General features: G+C 54.4%; 2 protein-coding genes across 6 annotated transcripts in view; one reads left to right on the top strand and one right to left on the bottom strand.

Moving 5' to 3' along the window:
* The first annotated feature begins 1,813 nt into the window (after positions 1 to 1,813).
* LIMD2 (LIM domain containing 2) lies at positions 1,814 to 4,185 on the top strand. Of its 2 annotated transcripts, none has more exons than XM_019637653.1 (5): positions 1,814 to 1,965; positions 2,685 to 2,778; positions 2,976 to 3,020; positions 3,094 to 3,233; positions 3,309 to 4,185. In XM_019637653.1, the coding sequence occupies exons 2-5, from the start codon at positions 2,737 to 2,739 to the stop codon at positions 3,466 to 3,468; spliced, it is 387 nt and encodes a 128-aa protein (XP_019493198.1). In that variant the 5' UTR covers positions 1,814 to 1,965; positions 2,685 to 2,736; the 3' UTR covers positions 3,469 to 4,185. The 2 variants fall into 2 exon arrangements, with proteins under 2 accessions (XP_019493198.1, XP_019493199.1); XM_019637654.1 differs by having other exon boundaries at positions 1,816 to 1,921.
* Positions 4,186 to 5,466: 1,281 nt separating this feature from the next.
* MAP3K3 (mitogen-activated protein kinase kinase kinase 3) overlaps positions 5,467 to 17,367 on the bottom strand; it is a 60,185-nt gene continuing 48,284 nt past the window's right edge. For 2 of the 4 annotated variants that reach the window (XM_019637650.1, XM_019637652.1), the window contains 9 exons: positions 16,641 to 16,702; positions 15,023 to 15,090; positions 13,444 to 13,536; positions 12,271 to 12,462; positions 11,589 to 11,737; positions 10,811 to 10,942; positions 10,208 to 10,337; positions 9,676 to 9,853; positions 5,467 to 8,395 (listed from right to left, as the gene is read on the bottom strand). In XM_019637650.1, coding sequence (XP_019493195.1) covers positions 8,167 to 8,395; positions 9,676 to 9,853; positions 10,208 to 10,337; positions 10,811 to 10,942; positions 11,589 to 11,737; positions 12,271 to 12,462; positions 13,444 to 13,536; positions 15,023 to 15,090; positions 16,641 to 16,702 — 1,233 coding nt within the window. In that variant the 3' untranslated portion in view covers positions 5,467 to 8,166. Of the gene's footprint in view, positions 8,396 to 9,675; positions 9,854 to 10,207; positions 10,338 to 10,810; positions 10,943 to 11,588; positions 11,738 to 12,270; positions 12,463 to 13,443; positions 13,537 to 15,022; positions 15,091 to 16,628; positions 16,703 to 17,367 lie in introns of all 4 variants that reach the window. The other 2 variants (XM_019637649.1, XM_019637651.1) reach the window with 1 other exon arrangement.

Below are 17,367 nucleotides of genomic sequence, written 5' to 3'. Positions count from 1 at the left end.
ACGCCCAAACTGCTGACTGTGGAAGCTACCTGCATGTGGTTCAGCCCACAGAGTTGTCCTGGGCAGCGCAAGGGGGCCTCAGGCTCTGGGTGGCCAGACAGTGCCCAGCTGTCAGCCTAGCCTTGCTCCTTGTGCCCCTGAGGGCTTCACCTTTCTTGCATCCCTACAGCCCCCTTTGAGAATATGATGACAGGTATGGAAAGATGCACATGAAGTTTTAGAAGTTTCTCACACATACACACCTCATCCAGGGAGTCCATAGGCCTGCATGTGGCTCAGCCCAAACACAAACCTTCCTCTAGAGAGGAGCAGGAGCTAAGGAGAAAAGCAAAGCACAGCGTGGATGCACTGAGAGCCCAGGGAACAGCTGGGGGCTGGGGAAGCCCGCTGCCTAGCCCCCTCCCCTGCCAGGCGCGCAGGCGCTGAGCTGTCCTGCTCCCTGACAAGTGTGTGGGCCGGGCTCTGGAGCCACTAGTTCTATTCCTGCCACGGTGTGGGAACAAGCTATGTTTAGGGCTGTGCTTCACCAAACAGCTTCCAGCCTGATGTCAGACAGAGCCCTGCAGTCCCTGGTGTCCTGCGGGCTCCCAGCCTCCCAGCAGAGGTCCATCCGGGAGGCACTCTGCACCCCCATCCCCACCCCCACATGTACCCCGCACAACTGAGGCTCTACCCCTCCATGAGAGTGATGGCCCTCTGCCACCTGTGTGCCTCAGACCTGTTGTGCTGTGGGTTGGAGCTGCTGTCGGCAGCCGGCTTGGCCAGAGGGGCAAGGAAGTAAGGAGCCAGGGTCAGAAGACCTGGCTTCTCACCCAACCCTGCTGTGAAGCCAGCTGTTACTTGGAACAAGTTACTTCAAATCTTTAGGCCTCTTCCCTTGCGTTAAATGCGGTAATGGGTACTTGTCTGAAGGATGGAAATCCCTTTCCCTGAAGGGGGTGCCCCCCATGACTGGGGGTAATTCCATAACATCCAGCCACAGAAACGCTTTAGGACAGCGGGTATACTCTATGACACCAAAGGCAGTAGCTTCTTGGGCCCCTTGCTTTGGGAGTCGCAGGAGAGGGCACTAAGTGATGGTCCCACAGAACACTCGTGCAAGCTGGTCCCCGAGGTGAGCCGGCGGCGGAAGGTGACTGAACATGGGACCCCCAGGCCCTCCCCGGGTCTGATTGCCAGGTGTGGCGGAACCGCGTGCCCAGCCGCCGCTGCCATCTTCCTCGGAGGCCCTGCGGTCGCGCGGGGCTGCCCCTGGCGACAGGAGGACTCCGCGGCCCGAGGGGGCGTGGGAGCAGGGGCCAGACCCTGGGCGGGGCCGCCCCTGCGGGGTCTATCAGGCTGCGGGACCCACAGAGCCCGGGGCGGGGACAGGGGCTGTCGGGCCTTCGTCCGCGAGGGCCAACCGGGGGAAACTGAGGCAGCGAAAAACCCAGGCGCTGTCCGGTTCTCCTTTACTGCCACAGGGCCCTCGCCAGGAGCGCCATTTGTCCCGTGACCCCAGGCGTCTCAACTTGAATTCATCCCCTCCCCGAGGCATGCAGCGCGGGGCCCTTCGGCTCCGGTCCCTGCCTTCGCTCGGAGTGGGCCGACGGGCTGCCGACCTCGCGAGGCCTACGAGCGCGGCGAGCGCCGGGTCCGAGCGGGGGGCGGCAAACAAAGGCGGGACCGCGAGCGAGGGAAAGACAAAGCACATAGAGGGTCGGCGGCGGCGCCGGGGCCCCGGAGGCGGCTCCGGGCGCGGCGGAGCCAATGGGCGGGCGCTGGGCGGGGGCCGGCGGGGGCGGCGCCGCGATAAGGCGGTGGCGGCGGCGGCCGCTCGGGGACCACTGGCAAGCAGCGGCAGCTCGCGGCCGCGCACTCTTCGTACCCGAGGCGCCCTACGGAGACCGATCTCCCGCCCCGCGGCCCAGGCCGGGGCCCGGTGAGACCCACGGGCGGGCGGCCGCAGGGAGGGGTCTGCAACCGGTTCGTAAACCCCGGCGCCGAGGTGGGGGCTGAGGGTTCCCGCGCTGGGTTCCCGACGCCGAGTGCCTCCGCCTGTCGCTTTCGCCGGGGGCCTGGAGGCCAGCGGGGGACCTCCAGGGCAGGCCTCCTGGCGGGGGTGGGGCCGAGTCCCCCTAGACTGGGCCCACGGGGGTCCTGGGTCTGGGATCCTGTCCGCGCAGGCCCAGGGGCCGAGAAGCTGGGCGTACCGGCGGCCCGGCCCGCGAGCGCTGTCCAGGGGCTGGGCCGAGCTGGGGGCGCCTGCAGCCTCTGCCCAATACTGGGCAGCATCGGGCCTGGGTCAGGCAGGGGCTGCGGGTTGTCGCCACGGCCCCGCCGTGCCCACCCTCTCCCGACCTCCCTCACCTTTCTTACCCCGGGCGGGGTCTGGACCCGCGGGGCGCTTACGACGGTTGCGCGGAGTCCCCACCCCAACTGCTCTTCCTGCCCACTAGCTCTGTTCTTGCCCCGACACATGGTTCCACTCAGGGACCCCAGCCCCTTGGGGAACAGCATGGGGGGGTGGGCGGGAGGAGAAGGTGGGTGAGGGGCGGAAGTAGCAAGACCCAGAGCAACAGGAAATGACTTAGGGAAAGTCCCAACCACAGCCCCCACAGCCCCCTGCTTGTAAACACTCCCACCCCCACCCTGCAGGCTGGGGAAGGGCTTGTGGGGCCCAACCGACAGACTTCCCCTTGCAGAACCCAGCGGGTGCCGCGTCTCCACCCGGGCCTCCATCACTTCTAACCAGCCATGTTCCAGGCTGCAGGAACCGCCCAGTCCACCCCCTCTCATGTAGGTGATCATCTGGGTGGGAAGACACCTGGGGCAGGTGTCTGGCCTGGGGATGAAGGGGTGACAGTGGTGTGTTTGCCTGCCACCCATTGCCCCCTCTTGAGTGCCTTTGGGATCTGGGATCTGGGCTGGTGACTACGGCGTAAGTCTGGGGCATCTCTCAGCTGACCCTGCTCTGAACTGGCCCTCTCTCTCAGGAAGCCAAAGGCAGCAGTGGCAGCAGCACTGTTCAGCGCTCCAAGGTAGGACCCTGAAGCTGGGAGAGGGAAGGATGGGTGCTGGTCAGGCCCCTAGCTGAGTCTCTCCCCCCAATAGTCCTTCAGCCTTCGGGCCCAGGTAAAGGAGACCTGTGCAGCCTGTCAGAAGACCGTGTACCCCATGGAGCGGTTGGTGGCAGACAAGCTCATTTTCCACAACTCATGCTTCTGCTGCAAGCACTGTCACACCAAGCTGAGGTGCGCCCTTGCCCTGCCCCCGCCCCCGCCTTCCAGTCCTGACCTGACCTGACCACAGTTGTTCTGCTTCTGCAGCCTGGGCAGCTACGCGGCTCTGCACGGGGAATTTTACTGCAAACCCCACTTCCAGCAGCTGTTTAAGAGCAAAGGCAACTACGATGAGGGCTTTGGCCGGAAGCAGCACAAGGAGCTCTGGGCCCACAAGGAGGTGGACCCTGGCACCAAGACAGCCTGAGCCCTCTCTGACCTCCACTCCCTCTGTAGAGGGCCTGGAGCCCGGTGGTGGGAAGGGTGGGAAAGAGATTGGACCTGGGCTGGGGTGGGAGGGGATGAGACCATCTTGCTCAGGCAAAGGGTTGGGGGCAGGGCTCTGTCCCAGGATTCCTTCCTTCTCCCTCAGTGGGTGGGGATTCGGGAACCAGGATTGGGGGTTGCTCACCACCCTGCTTCCTGCTTTTCTCAGCCTACCCCACCTCATCCCTGGCCCTCTGGGAGGCCCCGAAGCCCAGCTCCCCTATCTAGGTGCCTTTTCTCCAGCAAGGAGTCAGCATGTCCCCCTCAGGGTCCTAAGCTCCCTCACTGCCACCTGGGGCCTGTGTGGCCCCCATATCTCCCCATCTACCTCTGCCCTTAGCCTGTTTCTGAGCCATGGAGACTTTGGAGGAAGGAGAACCAGAGTGCTCCCCGCTGGGCCTCACAGAATGTCCCCTACGGCTCAGTGGGGGAAGGGAGGGGAAGTGGAACAGCCCTGCAAGGCAAGGCAGGGCATGCCCCAGTGGGGCTTGGGACCATCTCGCACCACCAGCATCAAGCAGCAAAAGCTAAAGCACTGGCTGAGAGCCACAGAGACTGGCATTGATCTGGCAGTGGCCATGCTCCCCTGTTCTCCTGTTTCTGCTGGTTCTGACTGTTGTTATCAACCCCATCTTAAACATGTTTCATCAGATCCTGACTCTGTATTATGTGGCCTGATGGGGGGGCTTTGTGGCAGGACACAGACCTCAACATGTGGAGGTGAAGAGGGGGGACAGGCAGCTAGAGCATTCCTGATCTTGATGGGGGCCTGATGATGGATGTCAGAAATACCAGCCAGCCTGAGAAAAGGGGATGTCCCTTTTCCCAGCCAGGTCTATGTTATCAAACCTAGATTAGTTTTATAGCTGAAATGCATTTGCTCCTCTGCCTTGTGTTAATTGAGAGAGGGTCAGGCCATCAATGGGTGATGGTGTCTGGCCTCGCTGCACTTCACTATGTTGGGGTGCAAGGCTGGGTCCTTGTCTGAGCCCCTTTTGTCCTGGAAATCAGCAAGGGAGGGAAGAATCAGCAGATCCAGCAAGTGCCATCAGAGGTTTCCTTGTCTCTGCCCTTTCCCCATGTCATCTCACCCTTTCTCAAGCTCCAGAGTGGGACAGCTATGGTCACTGTCCCAGGTAGTCCAAGGAGAAACAGCGTGTCTGCTCCTGTGAGGGACAACAAACAAGGCAATCTTGGAGGACCTGAGACCCCACCTCCCCCAGCCCCAGGGGAATACAGGCAAGAAGTCTGTGTTGTCCTGCCCCAGACCCAACTATCCTGATACTAAATTGCCCATGAGATACATAAGTTGGTGGAACAAGAGGACAGACTCCTGGGGGATTTGCTACCATTGTCCCATACTACTAAAGTTCCTGTGATGACCTCATGCCCATAGGACAGGGTAGGGAGCTAGGCCTCAAGCCCTGGTGGCAGATAGGCCACTGTGCTGTGTTGAGGTAGACAGTACCTCTTGAAGCAGCAGAGCTAATGTTCAGAGAGTGAGTGGGTGGGTCCTGTGAGAGCCTCATTCAGGGCAGGCCCAACTTCTGTGCCAGAGGCTTCAGGTGGGGCCAAGGACTGTCTGCTTGGAGCTAAGCTATGGGGAGGTACCAGAGATGGCTCCTGGAGGCATCTGATCCTTGCACTGAAAGGACGGGACAAAAGGGAGCCCTTCCCTGGGCTGGACAACTACTAGATGCCCCAGAGGTGCTAGAACCCTGGCCACTGGTGACACCTGGGGCAGACAGGACCACCCTCAGTGGAGCTCCTGGGAGAAGAGGGGGTGTCACCTGAGCTAGCAGTGGGTACCATCCCATCCCAGGACCCCTCTTGGAGTCAAGTTCTCTATAGAGGGACCCAAGCACCATGCCTGGTCCCCACTAGGCAAGCACCTACTCCCTCCACCCCCCAACCAAAAGCACTGCCACAGGACCCCAGGTATAAATGATCCCTTTTATTGTAAGTAATGCGCAACACTGGCCTGGCTTTGCACTGCAAGCCCTGGGTCAAGATATAGTCAAATAAGTATGGCTGCAGGTTCTTCTGCACGATCCACAATTCAGACACAAACACAGAGCTGAGGAGGGCGGGAGGGGCAGTGGGGTGCAGACTGTCCCCAGCCCTGACCTCTGTTGGGTTGGCCAAGGCCAACATACCCCACGGAATGATGAGCAAATGGCGCATGGCCCTTACCACAGCAAGCCTAGGGCTGCTAGGTGACTGCCCTTCAGAACCTTTGGGCACAGGCCATCTAAGCCCACAACTTTTCATCTGGATTATTTAAAAAAAACAAAACAATAAATTAAAATTAAGCAACAGCTTGGTCCTGAGGATGCTGAGCCAGCATGTCCACAGTTTTTGGCACAAAAAAAATCAGGGTCTTGTTTCTTTTGGAGTGCAGGGTTTGTTGGCTTGTTTGCAAATTCGTTTGTTTTTTAAAACATTCCCTGTGAGGTAAGACCCCGAGGGGTGGGGCTCTGTGAGAGCCTGAACCTGGGACACAGAGTCGTCTCATCTTGTCAGCTCCTGCATACTCTTTCCTCTCAGGGAACAGGACAGATCAGGGGTGTAGGCCCAAGAAGAGTGGTGGAGCCATCAGGACGGGGTCGTGGAGAGGCCGAGCTGCCACGAGGCAGCTTTGGTCGAGATGAGGGGCCGGTCCCCACCCTGGGCAAGGGCCGAGGTGGAGGCAGGAGCACATGCTCGTTATCTTAGGGCTGGGCTGGGGGTGCCTGACAGACCCCTGGGGGAAGAGGATGAAAACGGGCCTGGGCCCACTGGCACCATGCAACACATTCCTGCAAAACCAGCTGCTTTCATTTTCTTCTCTCTCTTGAGGCGTCCATCACCTGTAACAGTCTAGAAGTGATATATATAAAAACCATCAAATATGATCTGAGCTATAAATTAACAAGTAACAAGGCCTCACATTACATGATGTGAAAAGGCTAAAAACAGCGATAGAAACTATTGTACATTCATAAAAGTGCATCGTCAACATACAACGAAGGCTTTGGCTTGTTCCGGTGCCGTGGGGAAGTGGGCGTGGCTAGCAACGAGCTGCCTGGTGCTAATCCCCAGCTCCCTGGAGACGCCCATCCCTGGGCACTGGTTTTTTTTTTTTTTCCTTTAATGACAACTCCCAAGGAAACTGGGTGTTGAGAGGGAGGAGCTCTAGCAATAGGCACATTTTGGAGGGGAGGGGCCGGAAGAAAGGACCAGCGCCCAGGCTGAGGTAAATAAGGCCAACTCTAAGCTGCTTGGAGATACTGGCTCCCAGACCCCTGCTGCCACTTGTCCCCCCAAGGGAGGAGCAAGAAGGGAAAGAGGCTGAGACCTCGTGGGGAAGGGCAAGGCTGGCCAAGGAGGAACAAAGCTGGCGGTTTTGGACACGGTTGGTGGCATCAAAGGGGCTCTCCCTTCTATCAGGTGGAGAGGGCTCTGGCCTAGCAGGGTCATACTCAGACAGCCCGATAGGACTGCCCTGGCCAGCGTGAACAGCCTACTGGGGGCGGGGCGGCCAGCTGGATCAGAGGCCAGGACTGTGCTGTCCATCTTCCCTTCCGCTGCGGTGGGGGAACAGATGCCAGGCCAAGAGCACAAAGGCCATTACCTTCAGCTCTTTCCAATCCAGCCAAGGCCCAAAGCCCACAGCAGGGGTACTCAGAGCCCAGGGGGGACACAGTCTCCAGTTTAGAAACTGGGTACAGCATAAGAGTGACTCCAACTTGTAAAACAGAGACATTGCCGGCAGGGGTACTCAGAGCCCAGGGGGGACACAGTCTCCAGTTTAGAAACTGGGTACAGCATAAGAGTGACTCCAACTTGTAAAACAGAGACATTGCCGGCAGGGGTACTCAGAGCCCAGGGGGGACACAGTCTCCAGTTTAGAAACTGGGTACAGCATAAGAGTGACTCCAACTTGTAAAACAGAGACATTGCATTGACAAAACTGCCCCCTCAGTGGGGCAGTTCCACATCTCAGGCCCCTGCTTGGGAAGGCAGGGTCACAAGGGCAGGCAGGACGGGCTGCTCCTTCCCTGAATAAGGCAGCATAACATTCGCTTCATTCATCTTTGGTAAAGGACAGGGACTGGCAAAGCTGACCTGGGAGCTCCAGGGAGAGCACAGCCCAGGCCTCTGCCTTCCATTGGCTGCGGGATGCCGGGCTTTTACCTCAGGCTTCGGTGGGCTCATCTAGCCGAGATGCCCGGTGATCTCCAGACATGGGGAGGAGAAACAAAATAACACTCTGAATGAAAGTAACACTATTCGGACCCTCATGTCCATCCTGTGCCCCTAGACCTTGGGGCTCTGGTGCTGATTGCAGTGTCAGGACACAGCCCCAAGGGCGGGGCCCACAGCGCCTTGCACACTTGTTCTGGCCCCTTCCCCTGCACGCTGAGCTTACGAGGCTGGAGCTCTCAGGTCTGGTAGGCTGGGGGCTTCCAGTCCTTGAGGCTGCAGCTGCCCCACCTTGGCTCTGTGCTCCAGCGGCGAAGAGGCACAGACAAACGCTGGCTGGACTGCAGCTCCAGGTCCACAGCCTTGCCTGGGAAAAGCAGCAACTTCGCTGAGCCCCACAGCAGCCCCTGGCCCACGCAGCAGGGGCGGCCGGCAGCAGCGTGGCCTTGAGAGCTCAGTACACGAGCTGTGCAAAGTGGTGTGTGAGCAGCTCCTCGGCCGAAGGTCTCTGGCGGGCCTCCACAAATATGCGCCTCAGGAAGTCCCGGCCATGCTCAGAGATGTGGGAGGGCAGCTGAGGATTGGTGGGCTGGGTGGCAATCTTGAAAATGGCGGCCATGGCTTCATACTCTGCCCAAGGTGGTTTTTCTGTCAGCATCTCCACCACAGTGCAGCCTAAGCTCCTGAAGAAAGAGAACCCCATGTCACCTCACGGCTGGTCCCAAGCTCCCAGCTGCCCTGCCCAGTGTTGTGAAAGGAGGTGCCTTTCTCAGAACAAACTAAGGCAGGATGGGCCAAGCTTAGGGCTCACACCCTATAGAGGGTCCCCAAGGCCAGAAGAGGCTTCGAAGCACTGTCAGATGGTCCACATGGACTTTATTGACTTATACCCACCCAGTGCTTCTTGACTGGGAAAGACATCCACTTAGCATGGACATAAAGAGTGCCAGGACAACTGTATTAGTTTCCTATTGCTGCAGTAACAAATTACCATGAACCTAGTGGCATCAAAAAGAATACAAATTTATTATAGTTCTGGAGGTTGGAAGTCTAAAATCAGTCTCACTGGGTTAAAATCAAGCTCTCAGTGGGGATGGTTCCTTCTGGAAGCTCTGAGGAAAGAATCCGTTTCCTTGCCTTTTCCAGCTTCTAGAGGCCGCCTGCATTCCCTTGGCTCATGGCCCCTTCCTTGCATCACTCCAACCTCTCACTTCCATTATCACATCTCCTACTACCCACTCTGATCTTGATCCTTTTTTTTTTTTTTTAAGCTGAGCCATTCTGCCACCTGTTGGCAGCTCAGCGGCTGCTCAGCTTGGGCCGGGAATCGAACCGCTGTTGCTCAGAGCTCAAACTATTGAGCGAGCTCTTAACCAACTGAGCCACTCAGCTGGCCCTTCGATTCTCCTTTTTATTAGGACCCTTTTGATTATACTGGGCCCACTCAGATAATCCAGGATCGTCTCCCCACCTCAAAATTCTTAATCACATTTGCAAAGGCCCTTCTGTCATATAAGGTCACATTTGTAGGTCAAATGGTAAATTAGTACATGGACATCTTCAGGGACTATCATTTAGCCCACTGCAAGAACGTTCAAAGGGGAAGAGCTGCTCACAGCTTCCACGCTTGTACAGAGGATGGACATGAAATTAAACGGAGCAAATGCAAGCTGTCTGAGTGCTAGGAGCGGGGAGCCTGCTACCATTCAGAAGCTGATCCAGGCCTTCAGAGTGGATTTGACTTCTTTTAGGATTTAGCAAACACCAGGGATGTTTTCCATAGCCTAACTTCCCAGCAATAACAGTTTGGAGTTAAAACACCGCCACCTCTGCAACCTGGCCTAGCTGGCCAAGAGGCAGACGCTCCCTCCTGCCACACCGCGAGCCCCAAGGCTCATTTCTAAGTTGAAGCCAGTACAGCCCAGACAGGGAGGTGGGGTCCCAGCATGGTCGCAGCGCTCACCACACATCTGCCTTCCTTCCGTAGCCCTCGCCGCTGATCACCTCAGGGCTCATCCAGTAGGGTGTGCCGGTGACAGAGCGCATGCCCGTGCCCGACATGCAGATGGTCTGCAGGCGCTTGCTGGCCCCAAAGTCCCCCAGCTTCACATTCCCAGCAGAGTCTCGGAGGATGTTGGCTCCTAAGGCATGACAGGACAAAGGCTAAAACCCTGGAACTGCTGGGCTTTCTCTACCTCCCTCCCTCTGTCCCTCCCTCCCAGGTCACAGGGCTACTAGGGAGCACAGGGCTACCACGAATTAGAACTGAGCTGCACAGGGCAAACAGGCTAGTGACACAAGCCTCGGCCCTATAGCACGAAATGATTGTCACCATGGCCAATGCTGCAGAGCACTTTCCTCTGCAGTCTTTTCCCAAATTGTTCAACCGATCTTCATGCCAATCTCCCAAGGAAGCAATCAGGGTCCCACTTTTCAGCAACTTTGGAATGGTTAAGTGACCAGGTCTTGGGGACCCCGCAGCAGGCCATGCTCACCCTTGATGTCCCGGTGAACGATCATGTTGCTGTGCAGGTAAGATACACCCTCTAGGATCTGCCGCGTGTATTTTCGGGTCACACTCTCAGTCAGAGCTCCGTAGGCCTTCAACTGGTCTTTCACTGAGCCCTACAGCCACAGAAATCAGAGGGAGTCACTGTGGGAAGGCAGCAAGGCTATTTCCAGCCCCTAGCACTGCAGCGAAGAAGTGCTTCATCCAACCTCCACTTACAATGGGCCGAGGGCTTTGCTAGGGGCTGTTGGGCAGCTTAGAGACAAGTCTGAGACAGTCCTACCCTCAACCAATGTACAACCCAAATCCAGAAGGGAGGCCCCTCTGCTACAGGTAAAGGCAGTACTTACTGGACAGTGCAGCCGTCCTGGAAGCCTCAGGTGAGGGTGGCCCAGGACATTTCTCATCCCTCACCATCACTGCCAGAGGGAGGGCCCTCCTGACCGCAAGTCCTTCCATCACCTCACCTTCTCTGAGCCTCTGGAGTCTTAGGTGATCGGACCCATGCCAAAGGGATCCCTCCTGTGCAAGCCCAGCCCCAGCGCAGGCCCACTCTCGTGTGTGTCTCACATGCATCAAGGCCACGTACCCCCGGCATGTACTCCATGAAGATGGTCAGAGTCTTCTCTGCGCGGTCTCGTAGACAGCCATAGTACTGCACAATTCGCTCGTGCTGCAAGTTCTTCAGCAACTGGATCTCACACTCCAGAGCACTCACCTCCTACGGGAGGGGCCTAGTGGTCACCTCAGCTCTTAGGGCCCCAGTCTGCCTGCCTGGGATCAGCTCAGTTTGCCCTAGTCAGTGGCTACAGAGGGGTCTATTTGCCTTGAAAACTTCAGTTGGGGAAAACGGGGACTCTCTCAATTGTCTGGCCCTTGGCCACAATGATGTGCAACCCGTGGGATGGTGGCAATCCCATACGAGAAGGCAGGCAGTGGAGTGGGAGGAGTTGGGGGTGCTTGGTTAAGGTAACTGCTGTATTTATCCACTCAAATTAGAGTGTAGGCCACACTCAAAGCTGAACTCCAAAAATAGGCTCATTCCTGGGCTGAGAGAGGTGTGTGTTAGTGATAGGGAGCAGGTGCTGCTCTTTGTGGCACTGGACGTTGCCTCAGTTTGGGTTGCCTGGTACTTTGCCATCAGCTCAGTTTCTCATAACCCAATCCCTCTCCTGGGTGCTTGGTGCTCTTTGGACCATGGTCCCTTCACCCCATGGCCAGAGCCAGGGTGGACAGCAAGGGAACTTGGGAGGAAGAATGATGGGGGAAGCAACCTATAGCATCTTGAGCAATTAGTCTGTGCACCAGAACAGGCATTTAGTTGGTTGAGGGAGGAACTAGAAGTCAGAACATGGGGAAGGAAGTACCTTGCTTGTCTCAGGGCTGTCTGGGTCAAACTGGACCTGCTTGGAAGCAAGTTCCCGTCCTGTGTCCACATCATAGCACAAATAGACCCTGCCGAAGGCACCCTGGCCCAGGAGCTTCCCCCGGCGCCAGTTGATGGGAGCACTAGGAGCTACAGGAGAACAGAAGAAAGAAGCTTTAGTCTGTCATGTTATTTATGGATATCCTGCTTCATTATCCAGAGGCTCTATCTTGGACCTCTGACTTGAGCTCCCCCTCACTCGGCACCATCACATCTGAGCACAGCATTTCCACCCCCATCTGGAGCCCAGTGCCCTGGTCAATCAGACCTTAAGGCTTGAGTCCTGAGAAGCACAGGACTGGCTAAATTCATGGTTAAATGCTCTTCTGCATTGATCAAACACCTATACTTCCAAAGCCCCAAAATAATATGGCAGGGATTAAGGAGACCATGCTTCAGTTTAAACATGGAAAAAATAAAGATCAGAGAGGGGAAATGGCTTGCCACACAACCGTGGAGCAAGGACTAGGGTCTGCGGGGTCTGCTGTCCACTGACAGGCTCTTCCAGTGTGGAGAGGATGGGCCAGCTTAGCCTGCTGCTGACCCAGACAGCCCCAGTGGACTCACTGGCCTCCCGCCCTGCAGCTCATCTGAGCACCCCCTGGCCAGGGCCCACTCCTCACACTTGGTCGGCACATTCCTCTCCTGAACAGAGAGGGCGTTCTCGCTGTCCGCACTCCGCAGGCGCCCTCGGGGGTCCAGATATTGCACCGCCAGACCCATGTTCTCGCCATTTGTGCTCAGGGAGCGGCTGGAGGGCACCAGGGTGAACAGGTTACCTTGATGACGCCGTATTCGGGGAAATGTTCTTCTGCCTAAAAGGGTGTAGGGGCCAGAGCAGAGCAAGTCAGACCTCAGGCCTCAATGCTGAATGTGTAAACCAGGTCATAATACCAGCTCCGGTCCATCCTATCTGCCCTCCTACCTGACCCATGCCAGAATGGCTAATGTTCCAAGCACCTTGAGAATCAGGATAAAAGCAGACATCAGGAAGCAGCTACAGATAGTTCAGGGAGCTCTGGCCAAAGGGAAGGCACAGGGCTGGCCCTCAGGTACCACATCACATGCAAGGCCAACCCAGGGCTGAAGTCTGTTTTCTTTGGCATCCTAATCTCAACCCTCTGCAGAAGCTCCATTCCCTTTGCTGCCATGGGGCAGAAGAGGGCGGTGAAGAGTTGGTGCCTTGGAGCACGCTGAGCACTCAGACAAAGGACAGAGTTCCCAGTGGCAGTACCCTGGCCTAAAAATACCATCCTTGGGCTAGCGGAGTGGCTCGTTGATTAAGAGTTGGCTTGGGAGCGTGAGCTCTGAGCGGCAGGGACCCGGTTCGAGTCCAACATGAGGGCCAGTGACACTGCCCTCTACAGCTAAGATGGTGAACAACAGCTTGACCTGGAGTTGGGCTGCCATGAGTCGCCGGCGACGGCGTAGGCTGCAGTGGGCTGCCGTGAGCTACCGTGAGTGGCAGGCAGCCAGCGTGAGTGGCCGGCAGCCAATGTGAGCGGACGTGAGCCTCACTGATCTGCCTCAAACGGGAAAAGTGCAATAATCACAATACTAACATGGGCCAGTGAAGCGACGTCCTCCACAACTAGACTAAAGAACAAATACCATCCTCTTTCTTCTTTTGTTTTTCCCTGTCTCTAATGCCTCGAGTCTGGGCACAGTTCCTCAGGAATAAAGGAAACACAGGGTCTGGAGTGCCCAGGCCCACCCCCCGCAGCGAAGTTTCCAAGGCGGAGCTCTAGCTGTCCTCTCTGAGGCAGCCAGCAGAGGGCAGGCGGAGGCGCACTCACCATCACAGTAGTCCTTGTGGTGCATAGACACGTGGTAGCGCCGGGGGTAGGTTCCACCTTTGACCCCCTTGTCATAGAGCTGAGTTTCCCGATCTGAGTAAGACAGAGGAATCACTGGCTTTGGGGTAGATCATCATGAGTGACCCATTTAAGCCCCTATGTCACCTGAGACCTGAGCAGTAGGCGCGAGAACTATTGGGTCTTTAGAAAAGTCATGACGTATTTTGTCTGTTTTTCAAAGGTCATTTATTTATATAAAGAACAAAGATCAATCAATGATATACTGCCCGTTTTGTTCGATAACCTTTTGCCATCTTTCAGTGAGCTTCATTATTCCTCATTCATAGAAGGACCTGTCTTTATTTGTGAAACTGAACAAGGTGCTTGATGTACAGCCTCATTGGAATTGAACCTTATACCACGCAAAGAGTTTTGAAGAGAGAGAAACAAGTGGAAGTCTGACGGCGCAAGGTCAGGCGAGTATGGTGGGTATGGCAACACATCCCATCCAAGCTCCAATAATTTTTGATGGGTGATCAAACTTGTGGGTGGTCTCATGTTGTCGCAATGGAACACAATTCCTTTACAATTAACAAGCTCTGGACGTTTCTGGATGATGGATTCGTTCAAACTGTCCAATTGCCAACAGTACACATTCAAATTGATTGTTTGGTTCCTTGGCAGGCGCTCGAAAAACACACCTTTAAAATCCCACCACACTGAGAGCATAACCTTCCTCTGATGAATGCCTGCTTTCGATGTCGTTTGAGGTGAATCATCACGTCAGGATCAAGACCATTTGTGCACCACATTGTTGTCAACGATCCACTTCTCATCACCAGTTATCAGTCGCTTCAAAAAAGGATCGTTTTCCTCACGTTCAATGAGCATACTGCAGATGTTAATATGCGCCGTCAAATGAACTTCTTTGAGTTCATGTGGAACCCAAATATCGAGCTTGCTTATGTATCCCAGCTTCTTCAGGTAGTCGTGAACGCTTGAATGATGGATGTTCAATGTTTCTGCAATCTCTCATGTCGTGTATTGTGGGCTTGACTCGATCAATGCCTTTATTTTGTCGTCATCAACCTCAGTGGGCCTCCCTGACCGAGGAACGTCATTGAGATAAAAATCACCAGCACGGAATTTCATGAACCATCATTGGCATTGATGTTCTTGTAGAGCATTCTCACCGTAAACTTTATGCAACTTTTCATAACCTTGACACGCGCGTTCTTCCCTTTATGGAAGTAAAATAGTAAAATATGGCGAAAATGCAGTTTGGTCTTTCATCTTCAACTTGTTGTAAAATCTCCAAAACTCAACCAAATCGCTCAATTTTTTTTTAGAGTGAAGTTAGAACTGTCAGCTGTCAAATGACATAGCAATCACATAGATGCGAATGACTCTAGTACTTCCAAAAATGAACTAGTGCCATATGTTGCAAACATGCGTCATGACTTTTCCAAAGACCCAGTAAAATACAGTCTGGCTTCCCAACTCAGCTATCAAAGCAGACAGAGTGCCTGCAGTCCCCGCAGACACCCCGCAGAGTTCACCCAGGCTTCAGGGAACTCACCGGAGAACTCCTGTCTGTTGTCTGGGAAGCTCTGGGCTCGGGACATTCGCGATTTACGGAAAGATGGGCTGACAAAAACAAGACAAAATCACAAAGTAGACTTTAGTGTACTTCCAAAGCAGCACATCAGGGCAGGAGGCAGGATATCCAGACAGACTCCCTTTTCTAAATCCCTCCCATGTCATCACATGGTGGGAAGTAGCCTCCTACTTTCTCTTTACTCGTCTCAGGCCCAAATACGACAGAACCTTGAATGATGAACCCCTCTAGTCCTACCAAACTCCACCCTCGCTGATCAGCACTTTCTCTTCTTGCTCTTTCCTCCCACCTTAGCAACCAGGGAAGACTTGGGAAAAAAAAATCCCTTGCCTAGGGTAACAGACAGAAAAACCCTATGTTCAAGTTAGGCCAGGCCTCAAGGAAGCAAGTCCAAGTCACTAGGTAGCACTCCCAAGGAGAACAAAATAAAGGATGGGAGCAACAGAGGAAAACCCCAAGAATCAAGTGAGTAAATTTAGCTCTCTTTCCCAGCATCCACCTAAATGTCCTTTCCCTGACAACCAGTAGACCCAGATCTTTTGTAATCCTATCCTACTGCCATCCCCCACCCCAATACCCCCAGCTTGGCCACAAAGTTTAGGAGATAGTCCAAAGCCAGCGTCAGTCCCTATCCTGGCAGAGCCCTCAGTTTGTGGCAGCAACTCCTGACACTTTTACCTGGGCCTTCTTGCTTTCCTGGTTGGAGAGTGAGCCCCAAACAAGGCTACGAATTGGATACCAACCAGTAACTACGGCTATATTCTATGATATCTAGAGGGAAGACACCACTCATCAGTGCTCAGATCTGTTAGGAAAGACAGTACAAATTTGGCCATGGTCATAAGGTCAGTACCCATATGAACAATTAATCAGTTACACAAAGAAAAAAAATCCCCAAACCTGCTCTGGGGCATAACAAGGTCAAAGGTGAGAGGCTGGCTGGATCAGTGCTAAAGCCAATTCCAAACACACCCCCACTGACGGGCAAACCAGCTCCACAGAACCATTTGGTATGTAAAGGACAGCATTTGTCCCCTCCCAAAGTATAAGAACAAGACTATATACACCAAGCAGGCAGGTGTGGTTAAGCTAGGCAGTATGGATATTTTGTTTATTGGTTTTTATATCCCAGTTTCTTATTCCACCAGCAACAGCTGGAGGAAAAATAAAATGAAAGTAAACCCACAGGTGATAATTCAATTTTGTCCCCAAAACACTGAAGGTCCACTGCTTCTCAGTTTACATCACAGTGATGAGGCCAAGCGCACAATAGCAGCATGTATTATGTGGAAAGTCACTTGGAAAATAGGGTACACATTTAATACATGTGAGCTGCTATTACGCTCATCTAATTATATAAACATAACATTCTCATGGTGTTTGGAAAATTGAGAGGGCTAAGAATTCTAGTGAGAGGCTTCTTTCCCAGAAACGTGACATTTTTACCATGGGCCTGCAGACTAGTGTCTAGACTGGAGACACACAGACTAGCTAACTCTTATTTCCTCAGCCCAACAGTTCCAAAAACACCAACGCACTAACCCCCAAACCAGCCATAGTCCCATACCTGTCTCCTGACCTGTCCAAGGATTGGCAGCTTCCTGACAAGGAATTTTCAGCACTGCTCAGGGGGTCCAGCATCTGCAAGGCAAGTCACACAATAACCTCAGCCCCAGCCCACAGCCAGCCAGGTGACTCAGGGACTTTCAGGCCCAGCTGAGGCCAGCAAAGGGTCCTTTTTGCCAAAATATAAATATGCCCTTTTTCTACCCGTGTAGTGAGAAGAATGATTAGGAAGGTACCATTCTCCCCCGTAGTTTAAAAGGCAAGTTTCCAAGAGGGAGGAAAATGCCTGGCTGGCATCCCAAGGAGCTTAGCCAGGAGAGCAAAGCAGAAACGCTGCTTCTCTTGTTGGCATTTTCTTGACTCATGATTGCTGGAGTCTGGCGCTCGAGATGGTACTACCCTGCAGAGGCTTCCAGTGTGTTTGGGTGGGACCGTGCTACTTCTGTTTGCATTCCATAATTTATAATTTACAAAGTCAAATATTGCCCTTGTTTCACAGATGAGCCACTGCAGGTCTAGAAAAATTAGGAGAATTATCTAAAGTCATGAAATCAGTAAGCAGCTGATGCAGATGAAAAATTTCCCAGTTCCCTATTCTCATGCAGAGGCAACAGGTATCTGTAAGTTAAAATCTTTCTGTGTTTGTTTTTTACTCAAATGCAGTAACAGAAAACCTTTAGATTAGTTTTATCTCCAATTAATCTCCCCTTCATTTTGCCCATGGCTGGGTGGGGGGGGGG

This window comes from Hipposideros armiger, unplaced genomic scaffold, assembly GCF_001890085.2.
Source record: "Hipposideros armiger isolate ML-2016 unplaced genomic scaffold, ASM189008v1 scaffold_34, whole genome shotgun sequence".
In the NCBI taxonomy this organism is placed as follows: domain Eukaryota; kingdom Metazoa; phylum Chordata; class Mammalia; order Chiroptera; family Hipposideridae; genus Hipposideros; species Hipposideros armiger.
This window is presented reverse-complemented; position numbering and strand designations above follow the sequence as displayed.

Coding starts and splice junctions, on each gene's coding strand:
- LIMD2 (XM_019637653.1), top strand. CDS start 2,737: ATGTTCCAGGCTGCAGGAACCGCCCAGTCCACCCCCTCTCAT. Junction 3,021..3,093: donor GCACTGTTCAGCGCTCCAAG/GTAGGACCCTGA, acceptor TCCCCCCAATAG/TCCTTCAGCCTTCGGGCCCA. Junction 3,234..3,308: donor CACTGTCACACCAAGCTGAG/GTGCGCCCTTGC, acceptor CTGCTTCTGCAG/CCTGGGCAGCTACGCGGCTC.